This window comes from Salvelinus namaycush, chromosome 34, assembly GCF_016432855.1.
Source record: "Salvelinus namaycush isolate Seneca chromosome 34, SaNama_1.0, whole genome shotgun sequence".
Classification (NCBI taxonomy): domain Eukaryota; kingdom Metazoa; phylum Chordata; class Actinopteri; order Salmoniformes; family Salmonidae; genus Salvelinus; species Salvelinus namaycush.
Window position 1 is genome coordinate 16,413,765 of NC_052340.1, and position 25,504 is coordinate 16,439,268.

Consider the following 25,504-nt stretch of genomic DNA (forward strand, 5'->3'; position numbering starts at 1 on the left):
GCCCTATGGGACTCCAAATCACGGCCAGTTGTGATACAGCCTGGATTCGAACACTGCACTGAGATGCAGTGCCTTAGACCGCTGCGCCACTCGGGAGCCCATTTGTCTAGTCAAACATCATGTTGATGTTATTAAGACCCTGATTGGTCTGAACAGTTATTATGTGGATGTAAGCAGGCCGGTGATTGGTCTATTCGGTCAGCATGTCGGCTCCCTCTCCCCCGGTGGCGTCCGTTAGGCTGAGGTCCTCCAGCATCTCCATCAGAGAGATCCGAGGGGCGCCCTCGTCATCCGTATCACTCTCCACTGGGATCTTAGACGCATCTGCAATATAAAACAACTTCATCATGAGGCTACAGCTAAAATGGATCAATAGAAAGCTATGGGTGACAATTGAGGAAAACATCCAGATTCTTGCAAGAAGAACTATAAAGAGAAGCAGAAAGCTGCGGTCCCACTCACCTCGGAAGATGTTGACGTTCTTTCTCAGGGCTTCGTCTTCCTCCAGGTCCTCTAGGAAGTCCTGGTATTGTCTGAAACAGGAAGAGAACAAATAAATCACTGCCAATGTTGTAGACAGACACCTTTAACAACTTACTAAGTCATCACCTGGATATTGAGCATATCCATCCTTCACTTTCTCTCTCCTCATCCCTTCCTGCTTCTCCCCCTCTCTCATCAGCTCTTCCTCTCCTCCTTACCTCTCGTCTTCAGGCGCCATGCCCTCTCTATCTTTGTCCATCTCCTTCAGCTTCCAGTTCCTGCGCTTCACCCTCTTGCTGCGGTTGTAGCTCTTCTTGATTAGCACCTGCAAGTCACAACAAACATGTCCAAATGGCTTCAATACATGCATTAATTTCATTTTGTTATGATGTATTCTGTCCTTTGCAGTCATGTGCTGACAGGTATGCAGTCGAGCTCTCATTTCAAAATGAAGTGAACAGTACGTGGTCAGGTGGCCAATTTTCCCATTAAAGGATTGACATTTCAACTCAATGCAGCAAACAAAATCAAACCAATACCACAATGTCCACCAGGGGGCAATGTGATCTAATACAGACAGTACAGTGCAGTACATGGTAAAAGAGGTCTCGTTTGAGCAGGGTTCTCCAACCTTTTCTAGCATGAGCTACTTTTTTTTTAATATAAATTTTGCGAGCTATAATTTATTTTATTGCTTTCCAAAAGGCACATTGTTCTCTTCTCCTCTACCTCACCCCAGGGTCCTTGGTGTACAAGAGGTGTTTTTGTCTGTCTATATACCTGGTCAAATAATGGTTGATAAACAGTATTTGGCATGACAGGCCCCATAAAATTATATTTTGTATTTTCCAGAATTGTATTTTTCCTGGTTTTGGATATTTTTTATGTTTTCCACTCTCAATATTACACATATTCATAGAGAAACAACGAAAATTGATGTTCTGAGTCCATGTCCATGTTTAAATCACATCAGAACAACATTTATGATGTCTGGAAAGAGTGTGTAATTCCCCTTTAACTGAGCATCTAGCAAGAGTGGAATGTGTCGGTCTAGCGATGTTTCTGCTGATAGGCCTACTGCTGAAGCACATGCCATGGCAGAGTTTGAAAAACAATGGCTACCCAATTCAAACAAATAATCATGATTTATAGTTCTGTCAGGTAAGCCTACTTTGAGGTTAACATTTAATAGAGAACGTTTTTGGGGAAGTCTGTCCACCCTTCTGTATTAAAATGTGCACAATGTACATTATGTGGGGTTGAACCTCAAACACACAAACCAATTGAAGAAAAAAAATACGTTATCATTAGTGTCGCTAATTGGCTACATACGGAGTGAGACAAATGCATGTACAAAACAGACAGACAGACAGGGGCAACATTGCTGGAAATTAATTGGCAGATTTTGTGTTACTTTTGGCTTTTTAAGCCAATAGTGGCTAACCAGGGGTGGGAAAATGTCAATGTGACTGATTGAATTGTAGCTGGGAGCTTTATGTTTATGACAGTTTGTGATGGAAAACTGAATGTACTTTCAGAATTGATTGGCAGCTACTTATATGTGGGCTGCGAGCTACAATCTACCTGTTGGAGATCCCTGTTTTGAAGGATACATAAGTGTGTCCGCACAGTAGTATGTACTGGTTCTTACCACGTCAGGAATATGACTCGGGTTCATCTTGTTCAGAAACTCGTCATTAACGTTGGAATTGGCAAAGTCAAAGCTAGAGGGTAACAAAAGTGAAAAAAACATAATATTTTCTCTAACTTCACAATCAAAAGAATAAGGTATTGTTTTGATTCTCTTATACAGCAAGAAGTTAGATGAACATTTAAGAGTTTAGTAGCTATATAGCAGCCCATGACAGTCACCTACCCCTGAACCAGGTCTCCTATGTTGAGCAGGTGGCCCAGGTGGGTGCGACAGTGGTACTGCTGAGCCGTGTCCATCTCTGAGGTCTTCTGCACCCACACCTCAGCCAGGGTGTGCTGGAGACACACAAAATCAGAACACATACACAAGATTTACCCTAGCACCACCATTACTTCTATTCCTTTCCACTAAACGGATGAAGGGTGTTTAGTTGTACCAACACCCTTAGTTGGGGGAGGGGACGTTATCGTACCGTAGCAAACCCATTTCCTGTTTCATTTTACAGAAACACTTCCATGTATTTTGGAGGGTTTTTCTCTAATCTGATGTGCTGCTTCAGGAATAATGTAATGGTTACCCATTGACATTTCTTCCAAGAAAAGAGAAATGATCCCCATAATTCAATCTGCTTAAAAACACTGTCATTAAAGCCACAAACACACCAAAGCACCGCAGTCAAGCGGGAAGTTGCACGCATGAATACACACAGTGGTGTAAAGTACTTGAGTAAAAATACTTTAAAGTACTACTTAATCAAGTCGCTTTTTGGGGTATCTGTACTTTATCATTTATATTTGACAACATTTACTTCACTACATTCCTAAAGAAAATATTACACTTTTTACACTATACATTTTCCCTGACACCCAAAAGTACTCGTTACATTTTGAATGCTTAGGACAGGAAAATGGTCCAATTCACGCACTAATCAAGAGAACATCCCTGGTCACCCCTACTGCCTCTGATCTGGCAGACTAACTAAACACACATGCATCTTTTGTAAATAATGTGTTGGAGTGTGCCCCTGGCTATCCGTAAATTTGGAAAACAAGAAAATGTTGCTGTCTGCTTTGCTTAATATAAGGGATTTTAAGTGATTTATACTTTTACTTTTGATACTTAAGGATATTTAAAACCAAATACTTTTAGACTTTTACTCAAGTAGTATTTTACTGGCTGACTTTCACTTGAGTACATTTCTATTAAGGTATCTATACTTTTGTTCAAGTATGACAATTGTTGGGCCTCCTGAGTAGCGGAATGGTCTAAGGCTGTGCCACTAGAGAACCTGGTTCAAGTCCAGGCTCTGTTGCAGCCGGCCGCGACCGGGAGACCCATTGGGCGGCACACAATTGGCCCAGCGTCGTCTGGGTTAGGGTAGGGTTTGGCCAGCAGGGATGTTCCTGTCCCATCGCGCAGTAGCGACGGGACAGCCCAATTCCAAATCACCGCCCAATTCCCTCAGAACTCCTACCTTATTGGACCTTATGCCTGCTCCCGCCCCCAGCTTCTGGTTCCTGATGATGTCAGTATCCATGACGATGAACTCCTCCAGTTGCCGTGGGCTAACGAGGCTGTTGAAGGGGTTGCGCCAGTATGTGCCCCCGTCCACCTCAGCGACTGTTGGGTTAGACAGGAGAAATAGAATTAGATGTTTATCTCTATGGACAGTCCAGAGTTTCAATTTTCACTGCTCAAAACACCAATAATTTCCTACACTCACATGCTTGTGTGCACACGCAAGATAAATGGATTTATTTGAACTTCCCTCCCTCTTGCAGTCGAATGATTTGGCTAGCATGGATCATTGTTCTGCCCAGAGGCTGGGGTTGAGAATGGAGCAAAAATAGCCTTTCTTTGAACACTAATTAAAAACATGTGCCCTGAGTGTGTGTGTCATGTGTGGAATGCCCTGATTAGACACAGAGGGAAGCTGTTGAGAGTGAAGGGAGGGTGATGAGCATGTGGTGAACAGAAACACTGTAAACGATATTGGGTTCAGTTCAGTACAAAAGACTTAAATCAAGTGGAATATAATCACATTCCATCAGTCTAATCAAAAACTGATGCAAAAAATTTGGAACAGATGGTAAACTGTTGATGCTTTATCACACAAGCACAAACTCATGCACACACACATCCAATCGCCTTGAAACGTTGACTTGTCAACACATCAGCAATACATCAATCAATCAAAGAAGCAAAGCATATCTGTAAAATAAATGTTTCAGTAGTCATAAAATCATGTGTTGAAACAGCCTCTGTCCCCTGGCAGCTAGGGGCCGACAGTAAAGGTGGTGCTGGTGTGTACTGTACTCACTCTGCAGGGTGTTGGGGCCGACAGTAAAGGTGGTGCTGGTGTGTACTGTACTCACTCTGCAGGGTCTTGGGGCCGACAGTAAAGGTGGTGCTGGTGTGTACTGTACTCACTCTGCAGGGTGTTGGGGCCGACAGTAAAGGTGGTGCTGGTGTGTACTGTACTCACTCTGCAGGGTCTTGGGGCCGACAGTAAAGGTGGTGCTGGTGTGTACTGTACTCACTCTGCAGGGTGTTGGGGCCGACAGTAAAGGTGGTGCTGGTGTGTACTGTACTCACTCTGCAGGGTGTTGGGGCCGACAGTAAAGGTGGTGCTGGTGTGTACTGTACTCACTCTGCAGGGTCTTGGGGCCGACAGTAAAGGTGGTGCTGGTGTGTACTGTACTCACTCTGCAGGGTGTTGGGGCCGACAGTAAAGGTGGTGCTGGTGTGTACTGTACTCACTCTGCAGGGTGTTGGGGTCAATGAGGTGGATGGTGTTGGTGTGTACTGTACTCAGTCTGCAGGGTGTTGGGGTCAATGAGGTGGATGGTGCTGGTGTGTACTGTACTCACTCTGCAGGGTGTTGGGGTCAATGAGGTGGATGGTGTTGGTGTGTACTGTACTCAGTCTGCAGGGTGTTGGGGTCAATGAGGTGGATGGTGCTGGTGTGTACTGTACTCACTCTGCAGGGTGTTGGGGTCAATGAGGTGGATGGTGCTGGTGTGTACTGTACTCACTCTGCAGGGTGTTGGGGTCAATGAGGTGGATGGTGCTGGTGACTCGGGCGCACACACACACCTGGCCCATGTTCCCCAGGCTCTGAGCCAGACGCGGCGACAGACACACCACGTTGTCCTGGGCAATGAGACAAAACATACCAGGGGTCAGACTGAGGTCAGGTCAGAGAGAACTTTGAAACCTCTTCCCAATGCCAATTTTCCCACCGGATTATTCCCCAGAGAAACACACAGTAAAGTGTAGTACAGCAGAGATTAACATTCAACTCTGGATTAGGCTACACCTTCATGAACAATCTGAATAACAGAGGCTGTCATTGCCAGTTTGGTTATACAAGGGGTCGGCTATGTTCTCTTTGTTTCATCAGCGTGATTACAATTTGTCTCACAATGCAAAAGAAAATAAGATGCTGATTAGGAACGCATTTCATTGATCTTGAAAATGTTAAGTCATATCCGTTTACTGAATGAGTGCTGCAATGCTTCATTCAGTCATGGGATAGAAATGCATAAAAACACATGGATAGAATTGGATATGAACAAAATTCACTCTTCACATCTATGGTCAGAAGCCAAGCATCGATACGTGTACTCAGTCTACATGTTAGAACCTATGAGTAGATGAATCTACTACATGAAACCAACAGAAGAGCATTAACAAGAAACATTCACTCAACAAAAACGTTTTAAGTAAAGACTCCTGACTTAGACACACCCAGATTGATTCAAATTTAGTTTCCATTGGACGGTTCAAAAGCATCTTTTAAAACATCAGTTGTATCCAAGGGAAGCTGTGTCTGTTATGATAAGACGGGGAATCTAGGTCTGCCCTGGCCTGTTTGGACCTGAGCATTTGAGTATAGGTGCGCTCTGTTCACCTATTCAACTAATGTTCAGCCCCTTGAGATACATGTAGAGCATTTGACCTTCAATATTTTTGAGGAAGATGATGTATACCTTGCAAACAGGAACGATCTCAATGGAGTAGGTGCTCTTGTAGTTGAATGTGTTTGAGTGGATGTCGTGGGAGATGAGGCGCTGGGAGGTCTTCGACCTAAACAAGACAGGGTGACAAAGAAACCATAAAGAACACTACAAGAATATATCTTGTCAGAGAGAAAATAAGCAACATTCTTAAGCATCTCCATGCAAAGCTAAAAATAAATATTTTGAAAAATTATATACCGTACCAGTCTAAAGTTTGGACACCTACTCATTCAAGGGTTTTTCTTTATTTTTACTATTTTCTACATGGTAGAATAATAGTGAAGACATCAAAACTATGAAATAACACACATGGAATCATGTTGTAATCAAAAAAGTGTTACACAAATCAAAATATATTTTAGGTTCTTCAAAGTAGCCACCCTTTGCCTTGATGACAGCATTGCACAATCTCACACTCCGTTCACCTACTCTGCATCTCACAAAGACACGGCGGTTGGGACCAAAAATATCAAATTTGGACTCCAGACCAAAGGACAGATTTCCACTGGTCTAATGTCCATTGCTCGTGTTTCTTGGCCGAAGCAAGTCTCTTATTATTATTGGTGTCCTTTAGTAGTGGTTTCTTTGCAGCAATTCGACCATGAAGGCCTGATTCATGCAGTCTCCTCTGAACAGTTGATGTTCAGATGTGTCTGTTACTTGAACTCTGTGAAGCATTTATTTGATCTGCAATCTGAGGTGCAGTTAACTAATGAACTTGCCCTCTGCAGCAGAAGTAAGTCTGGGTCTTCCTTTACTGTGGCAGTCCACATGAGAGCCAGTTTTATCATAGCGCTTGATAGTTTTTGCAACTGCACTTGAAGAAACTTTCAAAGTTGTTGACATTTTCCGCATTGAGTGACCTTCATGTCACAAATTAACAAGGCACACCTGTTAATTGAAATGCATTCCAGGTGACTACACCTCATGAAGCTGGTTGAGAGAATGCCAAGTGTGTGCAAAGCTGTTGTCAAGGATAAAGGGTGGCTACTTTGAAGAATCTTAAATATAAAATATATTTTGATTTTTTTTATCACTTTTTTGGTTACTACATGTGTTATTTCATAGTTTTGATGTCTTCACTATTATTCTACAATACAGAAAATAGTAAAGAAAAACCCTGGAATTAGTAGGTGTGTCCAAACATAAGTCTATAGACATTGAATAATCGTAGCACTAGCCACACAGACTGCACTTAATGTGGTTAGTGCGGTCTAGCGCATAACTGTTCAATTCAACATTAACATGTCTCAACACAAAATGGACATTGCATGGGCATTATACAATAACCATGAAGGCGCCATCCAGAGTAGGATGATGTTACCCCTAGACACTGACCTCAAGTCAGATTTGCAGGTCAGGCAGTTCTGTCACTACAGGGCAACCTCTAAACGTAGTGGAGGGACTCTGGAGAACTGGTTCCTACCTGCAGGGGACTGTGCACTGGAGGAAATCCACCATCTTCTGAGCATGCTGCTTGGTGGCATAGTAGAAATCAATACCCTCTGAGAGAGGAGAAAGATTAAAAACCAATCAGTCTTCAATCGATAAATCAATCACAGGCACACACACCACACGTAACCTCTGCCATCACCATTCCAACACTTAACACGCCAGCCTCAGTAATATAGCCCAGATGGGCACCGCGGGGGGAAATATGGCCACCACATGTTGGAACCTCAAGGCTTTTAACTACGGCTAGAGAGGGAGGTCATTTATATTGAACTGTCAAAGGGCAGCTTTTCCCTTACAATCTGGTCCAACCACACTGGGCGCTGTTTCTGAAATATCTCTCACTACACAGTGTGTGTGACTGAAAATAGGACCGAGTCCAAAAGCATTGTTGGCATGGTAAATGGAATGCTCAGTACTATGATCCTACCACAGTGATTATAAACACATGGCCATGTCGTTCTAAAGCCCGGGATAGGAAAGCTTTTAGAAAATCATCAATATCAATGGTCTGGTGTCTCTTCCTGGATGAAAACCCCACTTTAGAGCAGTATATTCTATCCCAAACCCACCATTGATCTCCTTGATGTTGAGTGCGTTCTGATGGAGTTTGTGCTTGAGAATCAGCTGCTCCAGGTAGTAAAACGTCTTCTTGTGAGAAGTCTAAAAAAGGACCAGCCCAATATTAGGTTACCAACACAACATGTTAAAAATGATTGTTGTGGTGAGCAACATGAATAATATAATTCTAATCATCAGTGGTACCTTCTGTCTGACTTGTACCACAGAGTTCCAGAAGTCCTTGGCCTCGACACGGTGGCAGTCATCACACATCTGGCCCTGGATGACAAACTCTACCACAAACACCTGCTGCAGGATGGCTCCGTTCATCACCTGGACAGGACAGGCCAAACTACCATCAACCACTATTCTCTTATATGACTGACTCAGAACATAGTTTCCGACTAATGCGACACACCAGGTAAACACTTTATTTATTTATATATATATATATATATATTTTTAAATACAGAACTGGGCTAGACAGCTGTGACCCACCAGTGGATCATTACCCACCCATAATTTGGGGAACACTGATGTGCAAGACTTTATTCATCAGAGTTTGGTGCTGCTGTTTCTGGTGACTAAAGGGCATCTAGATACAAGATCACTGGTCACACAAAACCTCCTACACTCCAGACTAAGGCCTGGGCCCTGAGGAGCTCAGATTCCTCTGAAAGGTCATGAAGTTAAGATGACAGCCACTGGCTAACCTTCACCCAATCACTGTGCTCTGAATCACTCAGCCCTTTACCCCTTTACTGTCACCTGGATTAAATAATGACAACATGGAAGTCAGCGGTGGGACACGTCCACCTGATCAGGTTCCTAATCCACACTAATCTATTCCATTAAATATCACACACTGACGCCTCTTATTTCTCCTCTCACCTCTTTCTGTATGGTCACCTTCAACTTGATCCGCTTGGAGTGGGGTTCCGTCCACAGGAATCCAGCATCGATCAGACGCACCTGGATTAGGAGGTCACATGAGTTTCTGAGGTGAATGGCTACAGCCCTGTTGAAAATGTTGAACAAGTGTATGTTTGAATGTAAATAGAGCAGAGTAGGGAAGGGATACTCACTTTGGTCATGTTGCCCTTCAGTTTTTTAAGGCAGAGGGCGAGCAGTTCCCTGGACTCCAGAGCACACTGCACCCAGGAGGCTGGAGGCTGCAAGTACCTGCATAGAAAAGAAAGAGGAGCAATCAATGAACCTGAACTAATGTAGGAGCCTTGGTAAGATCCCACAGTTTACTGACTAATGAACCTTGGGCAGGAAGAGCACAAGACAGGGATTTAAACGTCTTAGCTGTGGCACTAAGTTTGACAGGCTTGTGATGTACCGTTCACACTGCTTGCAGAAGTGCAGATTGACTTGCTTGGGGATTCCCTCGGAGATGTCCACTGTGGTCCTGAGGCAGGACACACACATGTTGGCTGGGTTTGGGGGGATAGGGATGCCACAGGTGCAGCACAGGCTAAGGAGAGGAGAAAAAACATTCCTTGATTAGTACTGTGTACCAGCTGATACCTTTGAAAAAGTTATGAATGACAATTATTTGTAGCCTGTAGGAGGCTGATCATATATTCTACTTACATGTTCCCCTGGCTGCTTGTAGCAGGAGCTTGCATGTACTCCATTATAAATGGTGTGGGTGTTGTAGTGAGATCTAGATAAATGACAGATCAGATTGATGTTATGAATCAGATAAATCTTTACTTTTTAATTATATACAAAAACGTAATGCTATTAGCATACAACACATCCACATGGGTAATGTGTATTGATTATGGTCAATACATGGTAGCCAGCTAACGTTATCTAGTGCACTAACTTCCCTGGTAATGTTTTTCCCCCACACATGACACTTAGCCAGACTTAGCTACAATTCTATGATATCTTTCAGGTAGTTAACCATTTATCACAATGTCACAACTCATCTGACAAACACCTTTTTGCTGCTAGTTGTCGTTAGCTATGTATACAATTGGATTAACTTCACCAAACAGTTACCGTTAGATAGAAAAAGGCAGGTTTAAATGGCCGGTAACTTTACTTGCTAGCCAGCCTTAGCCTAGCTAACAGGGAACAGCTTTCCTTCTGACTAATTTGCGATGATCGTGACAGTTTTGTCTTAACACGGCGCCTCCTATGTAAAGAGGTTTCGGGGGGGCTTCGTGCCATTTAATGAGACAACTGATAAACAACACGTACTTGCAGAATGTTTTTCCAAGCCACGTTGCGGACCTCCACGTTTCACCACCACAAACTGGAAAGGAGGAGCAGGGTGATGACGACACACCACTTTCTGGTGGGAAAAGGACCCAGTCCCCTCTCGTTTGCCTGAGTGCAGTAGCGTCAGAAACCATTCAAATTAAATACAGACAGAATAAACTACACTACCGGTATATGGACGTTGTGATATGATTGACAAATGTTATAATACTCCAATTCATTAATTTTGATATACATTGGACAAGGCAATACGTATTTAAAAAATATAAGGTAAAAAAAATGTACCCAACGAAGATCGATTTATCGAACCAAAGGCATTATCATTATCTATACCTTCCTCCTCTATCTTTCTTCGTCGCCATTATTAAAAACAACAACAAACAAAAGTAGAATTTTACAAAGTACCTTATCCATAGAGTTTCTAAACCTTTGCCTTATCTGTTTATAACCGAACTGGGGTCATGTCTAGATGGGATACAGTTTTTGTCCAATTGACGTCAAAGTAGATTTTTTTGTGCATTTTAGCTTACTCTAACTCTTTTCCTGACCTTAACCCAATTGTCCTAAAACCTGTTGTTCATTCTCATAACCTACTGCGAAAAATTCTCCTAACTTGCTTCGACCGAAAAGTCTATTTTCACCACAGCTCTATCCATTAGTAGACAAACCCCTGTTCTGGTCCTCGGGGCTTGCCGTAATTTATATAAACAGGTGGGCTCAGATTAAAACAATCCGCCGTGGGGGGTGCGTGCATCCGTCAATAAGTTACGTAGGTCAAAAATGTATTTACCCAAATTCTATAAATGGTCTATTCAGCCAGTATAAAGTTGCAAATGACATTTAGTTTGCCCCTCCAGAAATATGATGTATGTTATCCTAAACAAGGTTGCATGGTGCACACCTCACGTGCTCCAATTGGTGCGGTCCTGAAAACGAACACTTCCTCGGCTTCAAATTGAGTGCACTATTTACAACTCAATCGCAATCTCGCTGCCAAAGGTTGAGGGAGCATGCAGTTTGCTTTCAAGTTAGCGTTAAACGAGGTACTTCAAAGTGGGGTCTCTCCGACTGAGGTTTAATATAGCTACCATTCTCCTCCTTGCAACGGTTGTGATTCACTGCATCATATGGACAAGGGACAATCGCTGGTTCATGGGGCTTTATGTTAGAGTGAGCCAGCCAAGGCAGTCTTACACCCCGCAGTGTCTAACGTTACGGATTCTCCAATACATCAAGCCACATTGCTACATGGAGCTATCAGTGTTGGGTTGACTTAATTCAGTTTTTTACACCAGATGTGTTGTAGACTACGTTTGCATTTGGTTTCGCTGATTATTTACTCTAGCATCGATAATAATGGACTGAAAGTTGCGGGTAAACAACAACAACCTGCAGTGATTTCTTGTTTGTATAAATGATAGAGGATACGATGACACTGTTGTCTCTTTTGGGTCGGATCATGCGTTATTTTCTGCTCAGACCAGAGACCTTGTTCCTTCTATGCATAAGCCTTGCTCTGTGGAGTTACTTCTTCCACACTGATGAGGTGAAAACCATCGTCAAGTCCAGCCGGGATGCTGTCAAAATGGTCAAGGGGAAAGTGGCGGAGATTATGCAGAATGACAAATTCGGGGGTCTCGACGTTCTGGACGCAGAGTTCTCCAAAACTTGGGAGTTCAAGAGCAACAATGTGGCGGTGTACTCCATCCAAGGCCGGAGAGATCACATGGAAGACCGCTTCGAGGTCCTCACTGACATCGTGAACAAGAGTCACCCTTCTATATTTGGGATTTTTGATGGCCATGGGGGAGAGGTAAGATAAATGGGCTGATATATTTCATTTGTTGAGAGGCTATACTTGTTTTGGTTTGGTCAACACTTGCACATGCACTTGCTATACATCAAATCAAATGAATCCCTCTCCACAGGGACATGCAGAAGGCACTTTAGCACTTTACTTTGTGAAGTTGTGCCAAACATAAGAGACCATCATTCATGGTCTTGCACGTTTAAAATACTTATAGACATAACAAGATTGTGTGGTATGCTGCAGATAAAGTCTAAACGGATTGTACAAGAGAGCTAATCATTTCCAACCCCAGTGAGAGGTGCTTTCAGATATGGGTCATATTCTGGTCTGAATACAGTAAATCACTGGTGTCCTGTGCATGACCATAACTTGTCATCCGATGCCCATGCACCTGTCACCCTCTCCATGTTCTGGTCACAGACAAAGCCCTGGCAGCTGTAGGTCTTTGACTCCATGACAAGCATTCAGTGGCACAGATTGAGCAGCTTGTCTCACAGAAATACACTTCCTACTCTCATCAGCCAGATGTCCCTATAGCGGGGCAAAGCGTCCATCTGTGTGTGTGTGTGTGGTAGTGTGAGATAGGCAGTCATTCAATGTAATGATCATACAGAAAGTGGGATACTGGTCTTGTTACTCCTCGACCCGACCAGAAGTGAAAGAATGTGTTTTTTTTTTTTTTTGGGGGGTGTGGGGTTTATCTCCATTGTTGGCAGGGTAACAACACTGATTGTTCATGATGGCCAGGCCTGCCTGAACAGCGACCTTGTCTCCGTGGGCTGCAGCTGTGGCCACGCGGGCCTGACAGCCCAGTATTGACTGACGCCATGGAGCTACGTGAAGAAACTCACTGGCAAATTCTTTCTGACAAGGTGCCCCTCTCTCCTCCCCCTCACACTGCCTCTCTCCCAGACCCTGTCTATGGGCTGCCAGTGTTTTTCTAAGGAACTCTACTGCTCAGGCATGCTCTAGTCTGTTTAATACAGAAGTTGACTATTCTGGCCTGACCCAGGCTGAAAGATAACATTCTAAAAAAAAAAGACAGCGATGGAGGTGGAGGATAACCATTATTTTCAGGGTAGATTAAACGGTGGGCTCTAGTGCAGCAGCTCACTGCTTCCCTTTGACCAGAACTGGCCATTTGTCTGGTTTTCCCTGCAGCATGTTTGGGCCTTCATTCCTCCTTCCCTATATTCCTTATAGAGGATGGTAAACCAGGCTATAAAAGCCATCCTCAGGTCTGTGGAGAGCAGAGAAAGAGGGTGTTCACTTCAGATTTGCTCATGTAGGCGAGGGATTTTTTCCCCCTCGCTTTGCCCTTGGGTGACAATTTTGTGTGTTTTTATTCCTTCACTCTCTTTTGAAGTGTGAAACTGTTGCCAGTAACCAGCTTTTCAAATGGTTCTGCTGCTACAGTATGTTATTGTTGATGTATTCCTGGCCGGGGGCGGTGCGTCAGCAGAGAGCTGCAGTGTAGACCAGGGCTGGAGGAGGACTCAGCTAGCCTATTGGTTAGTTCCCTCTACCACTCTAAACAGGGCAATGATTTGTCCATCTTTTGGGCCAGATAGCCTCTCTCTCTCTCTCTCCTACTCAAAACAAAGTTGACATGATTCGCCAAGCCCTAGTGGCAGGAGAGGGGATGAAGGCTGAGGTAGGTTGGGGGAGGTGGGTGAGAGGGTTGGTAGCCAGAGTTAGAACGGACCGATTTACCCACAGAAAGATACATCGCCTCTCAGAGAAGAATAGTAAGCTAGACACACACACACACGAAATGCAATACCTTGCAAGGATACCTTGCAAAGACTGAACATGTCTTTCCTTAATTGCTGGTTATTTGGTATGCGTGCATGTGGATGTGTCTGGAGATAGCAATTCATGACGTTGAAGTAATCTATCCATTCCAGGCTGTTTGTTCTGTAAAAATAAGCAGTTTCTGAACAGGAGAAGATGGAGAGAAGTATTGTGTTGAGAGGAAAGAACACAAGGCTGACCTTTTTTAAGTGGGTGTGTTTTTTTGTTTTTTACTGGTTTCCTTTCTTTCTTGCCTTGGCCCTCACCGGAGTTCATCTTCCTTTCGCACTAACAATAAAGGCCTCTGTTAGTGGAAAGGGCACCGTTTGCATTTTAATCCTGGGGAGGGACAGAGTATGTGTGTAAGAGAATGTGAGTGTCTGAGACGATGCGTGAGAGACTCTTACAGAGGGAAGCCCTTTGCTTGCAGTTTGCTGAACCCTTGAATATTATAGTTGACCTGCTTTCATTCTCCTCCCTCTCTCTCTTTCCTTTTCTCCTCTCTTTCATCCACTCAGGTTGTCAGTGTGATTACAGCTCAGTAACTGCAGTCTGATTACTGGAGCACTATTTGAGGAGCTTTCAATTGAACTCCTTTCATTCCCATCTCCCTACTGCCATTTTCTCTCACTTCATCTCCTCTATACTGTAGCCCTGGTGCAGAATGGCTCCAGTGTGTGTCTCTGCATCAGGCTCATGGTTCCCTCACCATGGGAATAAACCCTCTTCACCTGTTATGGAGGGCTGGTGGGCTCAGTTGGCTGGTCTCCAGGAGTGTGTCCATTTGTGATTGTGGACAATTGTGTCTGCGGTGGTGTATGCATAAGTGTCAGGCTCCAGCTGTGTGTGTGTGTGGTTTAGATATTCAGCATCCTGGATCCCTCTTGAGCCCACTCACACTGGAGATGAAAGAAGCAGCATGACTAATTGTAGTGTCAGCATTCTAGAGGATTACTTAGTGTGTGTGTTCCCTCGTGTGCAAATCTAAAGTAATGGATTTCCAGGGGACGTTAAATGAAGTGAACGACCAGCAGCGATGGCAGTGGCATTTCACGATAACATGCCAATCTGGGCTTCACACACCTGTTCCAGACGATGTCATTTCCTGCCGATTGTCCCCCGCAAGCCTCAGACCTCCGAAATCAAAATGAAATGTATTTCTCCAGGAGCCGTACAATAATAGAATTGATGAGAATAATATACAAAACGAATACACCCTTCACTCTGGCTGACCAAAAAACTCTGCACCACTCATGGTTGTTCTGCTCAAAACCACCCTTCATTCTGGAGGCAGATTCCGGGACATGTTTTTATTGCTTTTGGCAAAAGCAGATGCTCAACATTTCTTTTAGCCTGCGTTGATGTTATGGAAAGAGCAGTGAGCAGGAAAGGTGATGTTTTGTTGGAAAAACATGCTGTAGAGATGGACTGGGAGCTTTTCTACAGTTCTGACCTTTTACTCATTCCGCACCAGTTGGGCATAAAAAAGTTGTTCTTCAATCTAAATTGGGCGTAGAGTTAGACCAGGATGGTGCAACTGGCCCCAGAAGACTGTCACGGATTGTTTGAGAAGCGGAACCTGACAAGTGGAACACTGTAAATACGGAACCCAAATGTCACAATTCCCCCATTTGCTATTTTAAGTATTTTCTGCCATGGGCAATTGTTTCGTACAGTATTAAACTCGCATTGAGTGTAACATTCTGTTTTTCCCACCTTCATTCTTTTGCATTAAGCAAGTACAGTGGCAAGAAAAAGTATGTGAACCCTTTGGCATTACCTGGATTTCTGCGTAAATTGGTCATAAAATGTGATCTTATCTTCATCTAAGTCACAACAGTAGACAGTCTGCTTAAACTAATAACACACAAACAATTATACGTTTTCATTGAACACACCGTGTAAACATTTACAGTGCAGGGTGGGAAAAGTATGTGAACCCTTGATTTAATAACTGGTTGACCCTCCTTTGGCAGCAATAACCTCAACCAAACGTGTTCTGTAGTTGCAGATCAGACCTGCACAACGGTTAGGAGGAATTTTGGACCTTTCCTCTTTACAAAACTGTTTCAGTTCATCAATATTCTTGGGATGTCTGGTGTGAATAGGGATGGGTATCATTATTATTTTAACGGTATTGCTATTCTTACCGATGCTGCTTATCGATCCGGTACTTGTAACGGAATTCTTACCGGTTATATATATATATTTAATTAAAACTAAGAACCGAATTAACATTGCTTTATTTTCTGAAATGTAAAATAAACAATTTATTTACAGCCATAGAAATTGCAGTGGTATAGAGCAACATGGGTGGGGCATGCAGGTAGGCTGCAAAAGGACTATCAGTTCTTCTGGAGAAAGATCAACATATTTGCCTTCTCTGGCAGAAGTAGGGACCTCTCCTGGCTTATTGTGTTCCCTGCAGTAGAAAATACCCTCTCTCTAGGGGTGTAGGAGGCTTGAGCACAGAGGTAGCTTGTTGCAATGTTTGTGAGGAGGGGCAGAGTACTGTAGCTCTCTTCCACCACCACATCACAGGATCTTCAGCCATAGGGACGGGAGGTAGGCCTTTGTAGAGCTCGACCTCTAGGTCAACACGCTCGCTGAGGGTGAGGGACGAGGTGTCCTGTTGGATCTTCAACCTCAACTCCCTGTCCTCTGAGAACAGCTCCTCTAAGGCACTCCTTGTTTAGTACAATGGAGGGACTGTCTCCTCCATTTCCTTTCCTTCAGACTCCTCCTGTTGCTGGTGCTCTGTGTCTTTCTGCTCCAGCTCCTCTGACAGCCCTGGTGTTGCTCCTGTCACATTGGCCTCAACAGTCGTCTTCCTCAGCCTGTCCCAGGTGGCATCACTCACCGGCTTCCTTTTAAATCTGGGTTCCATTGCTGTGGCCTGATGCAGGAAGGCTTGAATGTCCTCATCCTGATGGCGCTCGGAGAGGTTCTCCCACACCTTCTCTTTGATGGTTGCCATAAACGTTGTATCTTCGTTCGAGGTCGACCGATTTTTCAACGCCGATACCGATTTATTGGAGGACCAAAAAAAGTCAACCGATACCAATTAATCGTCCGATTTCAAAACATTTTTTTTTGTTTAAAAAAATAAAATAAAAAATATTTATTTATTTTACATTTTTTGTAATAATGACAATTACAACAATACTGAATGAACACTTATTTTAACTTAATATAATACATCAATAAAATCAATTTAGCCTCAAATAAATAATGAAACATGTTCAATTTGGTTTAAATAATGCAAAAACAAAGTGTTGGAGAAGAAAGTAAAAGTGCAATATGTGCCATGTAAGAAAGCTAACGTTTAAGTTCCTTGCTCAGAACATGAGAACATATGAAAGCTGGTGGTTCCTTTTAACATGAGTCTTCAATATTCCCAGGTAAGATATTCCCGCTCAGCCCAGTCAAAACTGTTCGCTGCTCTGGCACCCCAATGGTGGAACAAACTCCCTCACGACGCCAGGACAGCGGAGTCAATCACCACCTTCCGGAGACACCTGAAACCCCACCTCTTTAAGGAATACCTAGGATAGGATAAAGCAATCCTTCTGACCCCCCCCCCCCCCCCCCTTAAAAGATTTAGATGCACTATTGTAAAGTGGCTGTTCCACTGGATGTCATAAGGTGAATGCACCAATTTGTAAGTCGCTCTGGATAAGAGCGTCTGCTAAATGACTTAAATGTAAATGTAAGAAGTTTTAGGTTGTAGTTATTATAGGAATTATAGGACTATTTCTCTCTATACCATTTGTATTTCATATACCTTTGACTATTGGATGTTCTTATAGGCACTTTAGTATTGCCAGTGTAACAGTACAGCTTCCATCCCTCTCCTCGCCGCTACCTGGGCTCGAACCAGGAACACATTGACAACAGCCACCCTCGAAGCAGCATTACCCATGCAGAGCAAGGGGAACAACTACTCCAAGTCCCAGAGTGAGTGACGTTTGAAATGCTATTAGCGCGCACCCCACTAACTAGCTAACCATTTCACATCGGTTACACCAGCCTAATCTCGGGAGTTGATAGGCTTGAAGTCATAAACAGCGCAATGCTTGAAGCATTGCGAAGAGCTGCTGGCAAAACGCACAAAAGTGCTGTTTGAATGAATGCTTACGAGCCTGCTGCTGCCTACCATCGCTCAGTCAGACTGCTCTATCAAATCATACTTAATTATAACATAATAACACACAGAAATACGGGCCTTTGGTCATTAATATGGTCGAATCCGGAAACTATCATCTCGAAAACAAAACGTTTATTCTTTCAGTGAAATGCGGAACCGTTCCGTATTTTATCTAACGGGTGGCATCCATCAGTCTAAATATTCCTGTTACATTGCACAACCTTCAATGTTATGTCATAATTACGTAATATTCTGGCAAATTAGTTCACAATGAGCCAGGCGGCCCAAACTGTTGCATATACCCTGACTGCGTGCATAGAACGCAAGAGAAGTGACACAATTTCACCTGGTTAATATTGCCTGCTAAACTGGATTTGTTTTAGCTAAATATTCAAGTTTAAAAATATATACTTCTGTGTATTGATTTTAAGAAAGGCATTTATGTTTAGGTACACGTTGGAGCAACGACAGTCCTTTTTTCGCGAATGCGCACTGCATCGATTATATGCAACGCAGGACACGCTAGATAAACTAGTAATATCATCAACCATGTGTAGTTATAACTAGTGATTATGATTGATTGTTTTTTATACGATAAGTTTAATGCTAGCTAGCAACTTACCTTGGCTTCTTACTGCATTCGCGTAACAGGCGGGCTCCTCGTGAGGCAGGTGGTTAGAGCGTTGGACTAGTTAACCGTAAGGTTGCAAGACTGAATCCCTGAGCTTACAAGGTAACAATCTGTCATTCTGCCCTTGAACAAGGCAGTTAACCCACCGTTCCTAGGCCGTCATTAAGAATGTGTTCTTAACTGACTTGCCTAGTTAAATAAAAGTGTAAAAAAAAAAGAAGAAGAAGAAATCGGCAAAATCGGTGTTCAAAATTACCGATTTCCGATTATGAAAACTTGAAATCGGCCCTAATTAATCGGCCATTCCGATTAACTGGTCGACCTCTAATCTTCATGCTTCACAGTGAAGTGCTCTTCCAGTTTGTGGAGGATGGGTATGATCTGTCCACAGGTGGTGTTCTTTTCACATGACACACACAGTGTGGATGTATAGAGGATTCTCATGAGCTGGACAAACTCCTCAGCCTTATGGAAGTCCTCGTCTTTCAGACGGTCCAGGTTGTCCTTGGGTATTGCTTTTCTCAGTCGTGGGTCCAAGGCTGCTTCTTGGATCGCTGGATACTGCTCTATGAATCTCTCTATCGTTAGAGATCCATCTGGTCTTGACATCAAGGATGAGCGAGTGAGTGCGGCAGGCCTGAAACAACAAAAACATACATTTAATTACCGCACACATCAATATTGAATTAAATTGTTAAATGTTGGAATTTCAAAATAGTACTTTAATAGATTGAACTGGCTTCTTACCAAGGAGCTGCTGCTTTTCCTTCAAGACTGTTTTGGACATCGAGGATCTCTTGAACCACACGACCACTGCTCTGATTTCAGGTTGCCCATTTATCAATGGAAGTCATTTTGTAGATTTTCTGCGCTGCCAGATTCAGTGTGTGCGCAAAACATCCTATTTTTAGGTGTTATCAACAGTAACAGCTACAGTCTTGCTTGGCTCTATCTCAAACTCTTCCAGAATGTCTGAGATCTCCTCTGTCACTACTTTGCGAGTTGTACACTGCCCTGGTGTGGAGGACCTTCTGTTTTACACTGCCCTGGTGTGGAGGACCTTCTATTTTACACTGCCCTGGCTTGTGTAGTGCACTGTAACAGTGAGATATTGGTCCTGACAGAGGCTGGTCCACCCGTCTGTGATGGCCAGCTTTGGCACGTCTTTCAGCTCAGTGATCACATTTGCCTTTTCTACACCATACCAGGTAGGAATGAATGTGTCACTGAGGTAACTCCAGGAGGGAGGGGTATATTTGGGGTTGAGTGCCTTGCTCATCTCCCTACAGTAAAATAGTTTTCATGTGTTGAATTATTGTATTGTGTAGTGATGGGACTAACATACAACCCTTTTATACTACTATATCCTGAACATGAATACAACTCAATATATACTGACAGACTGTTACCTCAAGCCCTTGGACTCCACTGTTGCAAAGGGGTGTAGGCCTTTCACTATGAACTTGGTCACGGCTAGGTGTCACTCATTCACCCTCTCGTCAGTCATCCTCCCACTAGCTGCCAGCGTGAAGGGGCTTTTGGCTTGGACCAGCTGTATTAGAGGGAGGAGTGGGTTGGTTCATTGTAGCTGCAACTTTAACAAAAAAGTTGCAAAATCTTTAAATGGCTGATTGAATTTCTGAACGTGTCTACGATCAGCTGGCTAGTGGTTCCTTTTGATCATGAACCCATGTTCTCATAATTGAGTTAACTCCGTGTGTGGGATCTAGGCTGCTAGCATACGTACCTAACATAGATCGGGCAACGAGAGATGAACGACGAGCTCGGCAGTCAAACTGCATTTCTCTGGCTGTACACAATGCACTTTCAATAGATGTTTGGACAGATTGCTCGTGTTTCTGTCCTTACAAGCAAAAGTCTTGTTGGACTTGTGGCACGAGCATTGTCAGCATCGACTCAGAAGTATAACCACACTTTTGAACGTTTAGTTCTCGCCGCCATCGTCACTAATTTAAGAGCAGGGTCGTGCGTGTGTACACGCTGTAGCGTGTGAGAGACGGGCTCCGTGTGAAAGATCTCTCTTCTGGATTTGGAATAGTGAAAATGCATTATAGACGAATGTCTTCATCACATTGCAAATTAGAAACGGTTGGTGAGAGAAAATGTGTAAGATGACCTTTATGTAGCAATAATAAATAGGAAATGTGTTTTCTTAATTTCTCCAGTATCGAAAGCATAACTGATACCGTCGGAGCTTATCGATACTACAGTCTTTCATAATTTAGCCCCGGGGCCCGTTTTAATACCGGGTTTCAGTACCCATCCCTAGGTGTGAACCGCTCTCTTGAGGTCATGTCACAGCATCTCAATCGGGTTGAGTTCAGGACTCTGACTGGGCCACTTCAGAAGGCATGTTTTCTTCTGTTGAAGCCATTCTGTTTATTTACGTCTGTGTTTTGGGTCGTTGTCCTGTTGCATCACCCAACTTCTGTTGAGCTTCAATTGGCGGACAGATATGTCTTGATAAACTTGGGAATTCATTTTTCCGTCGATCGTAGCAAGCTGTCCAGGCCCTGAGGCCCCAAACCATGATGCTCCCGCCACCATACTTTACAGTTGGGATGAGGTTTTAATGTTGGTGTGCTGTAGCTTTTTTCTGTCTTTTTTTCTCCACAGACAACTCAACTTTAGTTTCATCTGTTCACAGAATATTTTGCCAGTAGCGCTGTGGAACATCCAGGTGCACTTTTCTGAACTTCAGACGTAAAGCAGTGGCTTCTTCCATAATGTCCCCCCATGAACACCATTCTTGTTTAGTGTTTTAGGTATTGTAGACTCGTCAACAGATGTTAGCATGTTCCAGAGATTTCTCTAAGTCTTTAGCTGACACTCTAGGATTCTTCTTAACCTCATTGATCATTCTGCACTGTGTGCTTGCAGTCATCTTTGCAGGACGGCCACTCCTAGGGAGAGTAGCAACAGTTCTGAACTTTCTCCACTTTTATAGACAATTTGTCTTACTCTGGACTGATGAACATCAAGGCTTTTACAGAGTTTTGTAACCCTTTCCAGCTTCATGCAAGTCAACTTCTTAATCTTAGGTCTTCTGAGATCTCTTTTGTTCGCGGTGTTGTTCACATCAGGCAATGCTTCTTGTGAATAGCAAACTCACATTTTGCTAGTGTTTTTTATAGGGCAGCTCTGAACAACATCTCCAATCTCGTCTCATTGATTGGACTCCAGGTTAGCTGACCCCTGACTCCAATTAGCTTTTGGAGAAGTCATTAGCCTAGGGGTTCACATACTTTTTCCAACCGACACTGTGAATGTTTACACGGTGTGTTCAATAAAGACATGAAAACATAGAATTGTTTGTGTAATTAGATTAAGCAGACTGTGTTTGTCTATAGTTGTGACTTAGATGAACATCATATCAAAACGTATGACTGTTTTATGCAGAAATCCAGGTAATTCTGACGGGTTCACCTACTTTTTCTTGTGTGTGCTGCATGTGGAGCCCCCCAAAAAGGTCCCAGCATGGTGTCCCTCCCGGTGGTTCAATAATTCAACACTCCCTCTGCCAGCTAGGCGCTTCTTCTGCTAAAAGCCCCCTATCTAAAAATCTGTAATGCTGACTATTGTCTGCTCCCTGTAATGCTGTGTATGAGGCTTGTGGATGGGCTGAGGGACAAGTTGGCCTTGTTTCTGATTTTGGACAGAGAGGAGGGAGATGTAGAATATGAGGGGTCTCCTCTCCACATCTCACACACGCTCACACACACAGTCCTCTCCATGGCTTCTGATGTGGTTCTATAGAGGGCAGGGGTATATTCTCTGCTGCCAGGTCTCTCTGCTTTATGCCTCTGTGGATGTTGGGCTGGACACCTATTTGTCCTCTCCCTGTGGGGTTTGGGGAGGTGCTCTGTTTAACCTGTTCTTTCTCACTGTCAATCGGTTATAATTGAACAAGGCTAAATGGCCATGGTGACTTGAGGTCCCTGCTGAGTGGACTGGCGTCAGCTGCCTTTTACAGGCTTAAAAGGTGTGTTGTGTGTGAGGCAGTGGAAATAGAAACATCCATTTTTGATTGGTGCTGTCTTGGCAGTGGGGAGAGCAGGCAGAGGAATCTTGACACAGGGGAATGAGAGGGTCACAGCGTGTTTGTGATGGATATACAGGTAGGTTTGTGTGATGCTCACTGGTGTATGCGTCTGTCCCAGCTGTCACTTCTACCAGACTCCTCTTTGGGTGAGCTGCTGACCAGTGGGTTGGCACGGATGAGGCAGGTGCATTCTTTTTGGGGGCAGTGTTTGTAGTTCACTCTGTACTGTGTGTGTGTATGTATAGTTCACTCTGTACGCTATGGTGTGTGAGCATGCATGGGTGTGTGTAGGAGGGGTAATCTATAACACAAGACTGTCTGCAGGGCATGTGTGTTGGCTGGTCAGACAGGAGGAATGCAGCACATATGAGTGGCTGATGTGAGCAGATGGTTTCTATCTACTACAGCATGGACCTGAACTCTCCTCTCCTTAGTGCAGAGACTGGGCTTCTCAAGGATATGAATACTCAATGTTTTGTTCTAATCTGTCATGAGTGTCTGAACTCCTCCTTCTAGTGGGAGGAGCAGTTGTATTCATTTTAGGGTTAAAGGTGCCTGCGTCCCATACTGGTAGACCTGTTGGAACTCTGCTATGTACTTCTGATTGCGTCTCTCTGAGATCTTTCATTCTCTTTTTTTGTATTCTTCTAAATGTGTTATGGTTTGTGTGTGTTTGGCCCTCTGAGATTTATGACCCGTAGAGGTGCTTTCATTTATTTTTTTAATACTTGAGGCCTGAGCTAAAATCTCCCTCTGTTAGACCAGGCTGGGAGTTTAGAGAATAACCATGATGAAGTTATGGCTCAGCTAAATTGGCTTGGATCCTCAGACATGCTTCTGAATCCATGCCCACTGAGTCTTCCATAGGCAAGCAAGCATTACTGTTCAGCTTGACTGACTGATTATTTTACTCTCTGTATGTCACCTTACATGATCGTCTGCCAGAGAGGAACTCCTTATATTACAACCTAATGTCCTTTTTTCTTGGAATTTCCCTGGATATTTTCTATGCGGAGACCGGAGAGCTAGGTGGATTGTAGAGCTGAGGGGGATGGTTTATGAGTGATGGGCTGGTGGCTCAGGGCTGAGCTGCTAAATTGATTAGTGAAGTAGGGGGGCGCGTATGGTGACGGTGGCTAATGGTAACCGCTGAAGCCGCAGGGAAATCGTGCTTTCTTTCTCCTAACTTGTGACTGTCTCTCTAAATCGATGACTGAAGGGAGGAGAGGAGACTGCAGGGCAGATTAGAACTACACTAATCCCAGTTCAGAGATTGGAAATATGTTTATAACCTTTTACTTTTCTTACTCTTTTTATTAAAAAAAAATTCTCCCTCCCTCTGGTCTGTCTCTGTCAGTGGAGGATGGTGGGAGGCGCTATAGGAGGACGGGCTCATTGGAAAGGTATCAAACATATGGAAGCCACATGTTTGTTTCTATTCCATTCCAGCCTCCACTGGTCTCTCTCTCCATCTTTCTGACTATCTCTCCATCTCACTGTTGGCTCTGCTCTTCCTCTCTTCTCTACATCTCTCCTACAGGGAAGGCCGGTGGCTATAAGAGGCTGTGCGTTGCCTGTATAATGAGCTTAGCCAGCGGCAGAGCTGTCAGCGAGGTTTTTGAGCTGCTCTTAGCAGGCTTACACCATCCACAGGAGGAGAGGGTGAAGGATGGAGAGGAATGAGGAGAGGGTGAAGGATGGAGAGGAATGAGGAAGAGGGTAAAGGATGGAGAGGAATGAGGGAGAGGGTGAAGATGGAGAGGAATGAGGGAGAGGGTAAAGGATGGAGAGGAATGGGGAGAGGGTGAAGATGGAGAGGAATGGGGAGAGGGTGAAGATGGAGAGGAATGGGGAGAGGGTGAAGATGGAGAGGAATGGGGAGAGGGTGAAGATGGAGAGGAATGGGGAGAGGGTGAAGATGGAGAGGAATGAGGAGAGGGTGAAGATGGAGAGGAATGGGGAGAGGGTGAAGATGGAGAGGAATGGGGAGAGGGTGAAGGACAAAATTTGATTGATTGGAAAGTGGCTATGTTTACAGCTGCTCTTAACAGGCTTACACCATCCACAGGAGGAGAGTTGAAAGGGGATGAGTAGAATAGTAAAATAAGAGGTAGAAGGGATAAGGGAGGGGAGAGAGTCCAGCTTTAGAACCTTTTTTTTTTTTGTGGACTTACAACCGCCGCAGGAGGGGAGAGAGAAGTGAGAGCGGCAGGAAGACTATGTAAGATAAGAAAGGGATGAAGTGAACGGTTGGAGAGGAAGAGAGACTGAGCTGTGTATCTATATTTTTATATCTGGATGAGAAGACACATGTCTGCAGGGTGTATTTATGTGTTGTGTGTAGCATGCAGAAGGCTGCATTAGCAGCATCAAAGCAGATGTAGTGAGTGTCAGTGGAACATGCAGCCAGTCAGGTGCTAGTCTTTGATCTTCTGCTTGAGTGTGAAGGAGAACATTCCTACCTCAAAGGCTTAGCAGCCCAGGGACACCGACTCGCAACAACAACATTCGTGAGGAGTGGCAGCGACAATTTTCTTTGTTTGTCTGTTAGTGAGGGAGAAATAGTGTGTGTGAAAGAAGAGGCAGTAGCGCTTTTCTCTTTGATCATGAGTCATTTCAACAGACTGACGGGCGTTCTCTCTAGTGTCA

General features: G+C 43.9%; 2 protein-coding genes across 2 annotated transcripts in view; one reads left to right on the forward strand and one right to left on the reverse strand.

Annotated features, from left to right (window-relative positions):
• On the reverse strand, nt 1-11,062 carry LOC120028908 (60S ribosomal export protein NMD3). Its single transcript, XM_038974178.1, has 17 exons — nt 10,816-11,062; nt 10,390-10,518; nt 9,772-9,844; nt 9,518-9,652; nt 9,258-9,354; nt 9,064-9,144; nt 8,377-8,505; nt 8,184-8,274; nt 7,586-7,664; nt 6,130-6,226; nt 5,173-5,290; nt 3,612-3,757; nt 2,360-2,472; nt 2,135-2,207; nt 702-808; nt 463-533; nt 1-324 (listed from the first exon to the last, which is right to left on the reverse strand). Exons 3-17 carry the CDS (start codon nt 9,813-9,815, stop codon nt 191-193), a joined length of 1,515 nt encoding a protein of 504 aa, XP_038830106.1. The 5' UTR covers nt 9,816-9,844; nt 10,390-10,518; nt 10,816-11,062; the 3' UTR covers nt 1-190.
• Nucleotides 11,063-11,355: 293 nt separating this feature from the next.
• Nucleotides 11,356-25,504, forward strand: part of LOC120028896 (protein phosphatase 1L-like) — a 47,592-nt gene continuing 33,443 nt past the window's right edge. Inside the window, exon 1 of the mRNA XM_038974168.1 lies at nt 11,356-12,223. Within this exon, the coding sequence (XP_038830096.1) occupies nt 11,825-12,223 (399 nt within the window). The 5' untranslated portion in view covers nt 11,356-11,824. The remainder of the gene's footprint in view (nt 12,224-25,504) is intronic.

Bases quoted from the DNA above. Each gene is read 5' to 3' on its own strand.
- LOC120028908 (XM_038974178.1), bottom strand. From the start codon at position 9,815: ATGGAGTACATGCAAGCTCCTGCTACAAGCAGCCAGGGGAACAT. The intron at 7,665-8,183 runs GTGGGTTTGGGA...CTCCTCTCTCAG, and splicing joins CAACATCAAGGAGATCAATG to AGGGTATTGATTTCTACTAT. The intron at 6,227-7,585 runs GTAGGAACCAGT...TGTCTTGTTTAG, and splicing joins CAGTGCACAGTCCCCTGCAG to GTCGAAGACCTCCCAGCGCC.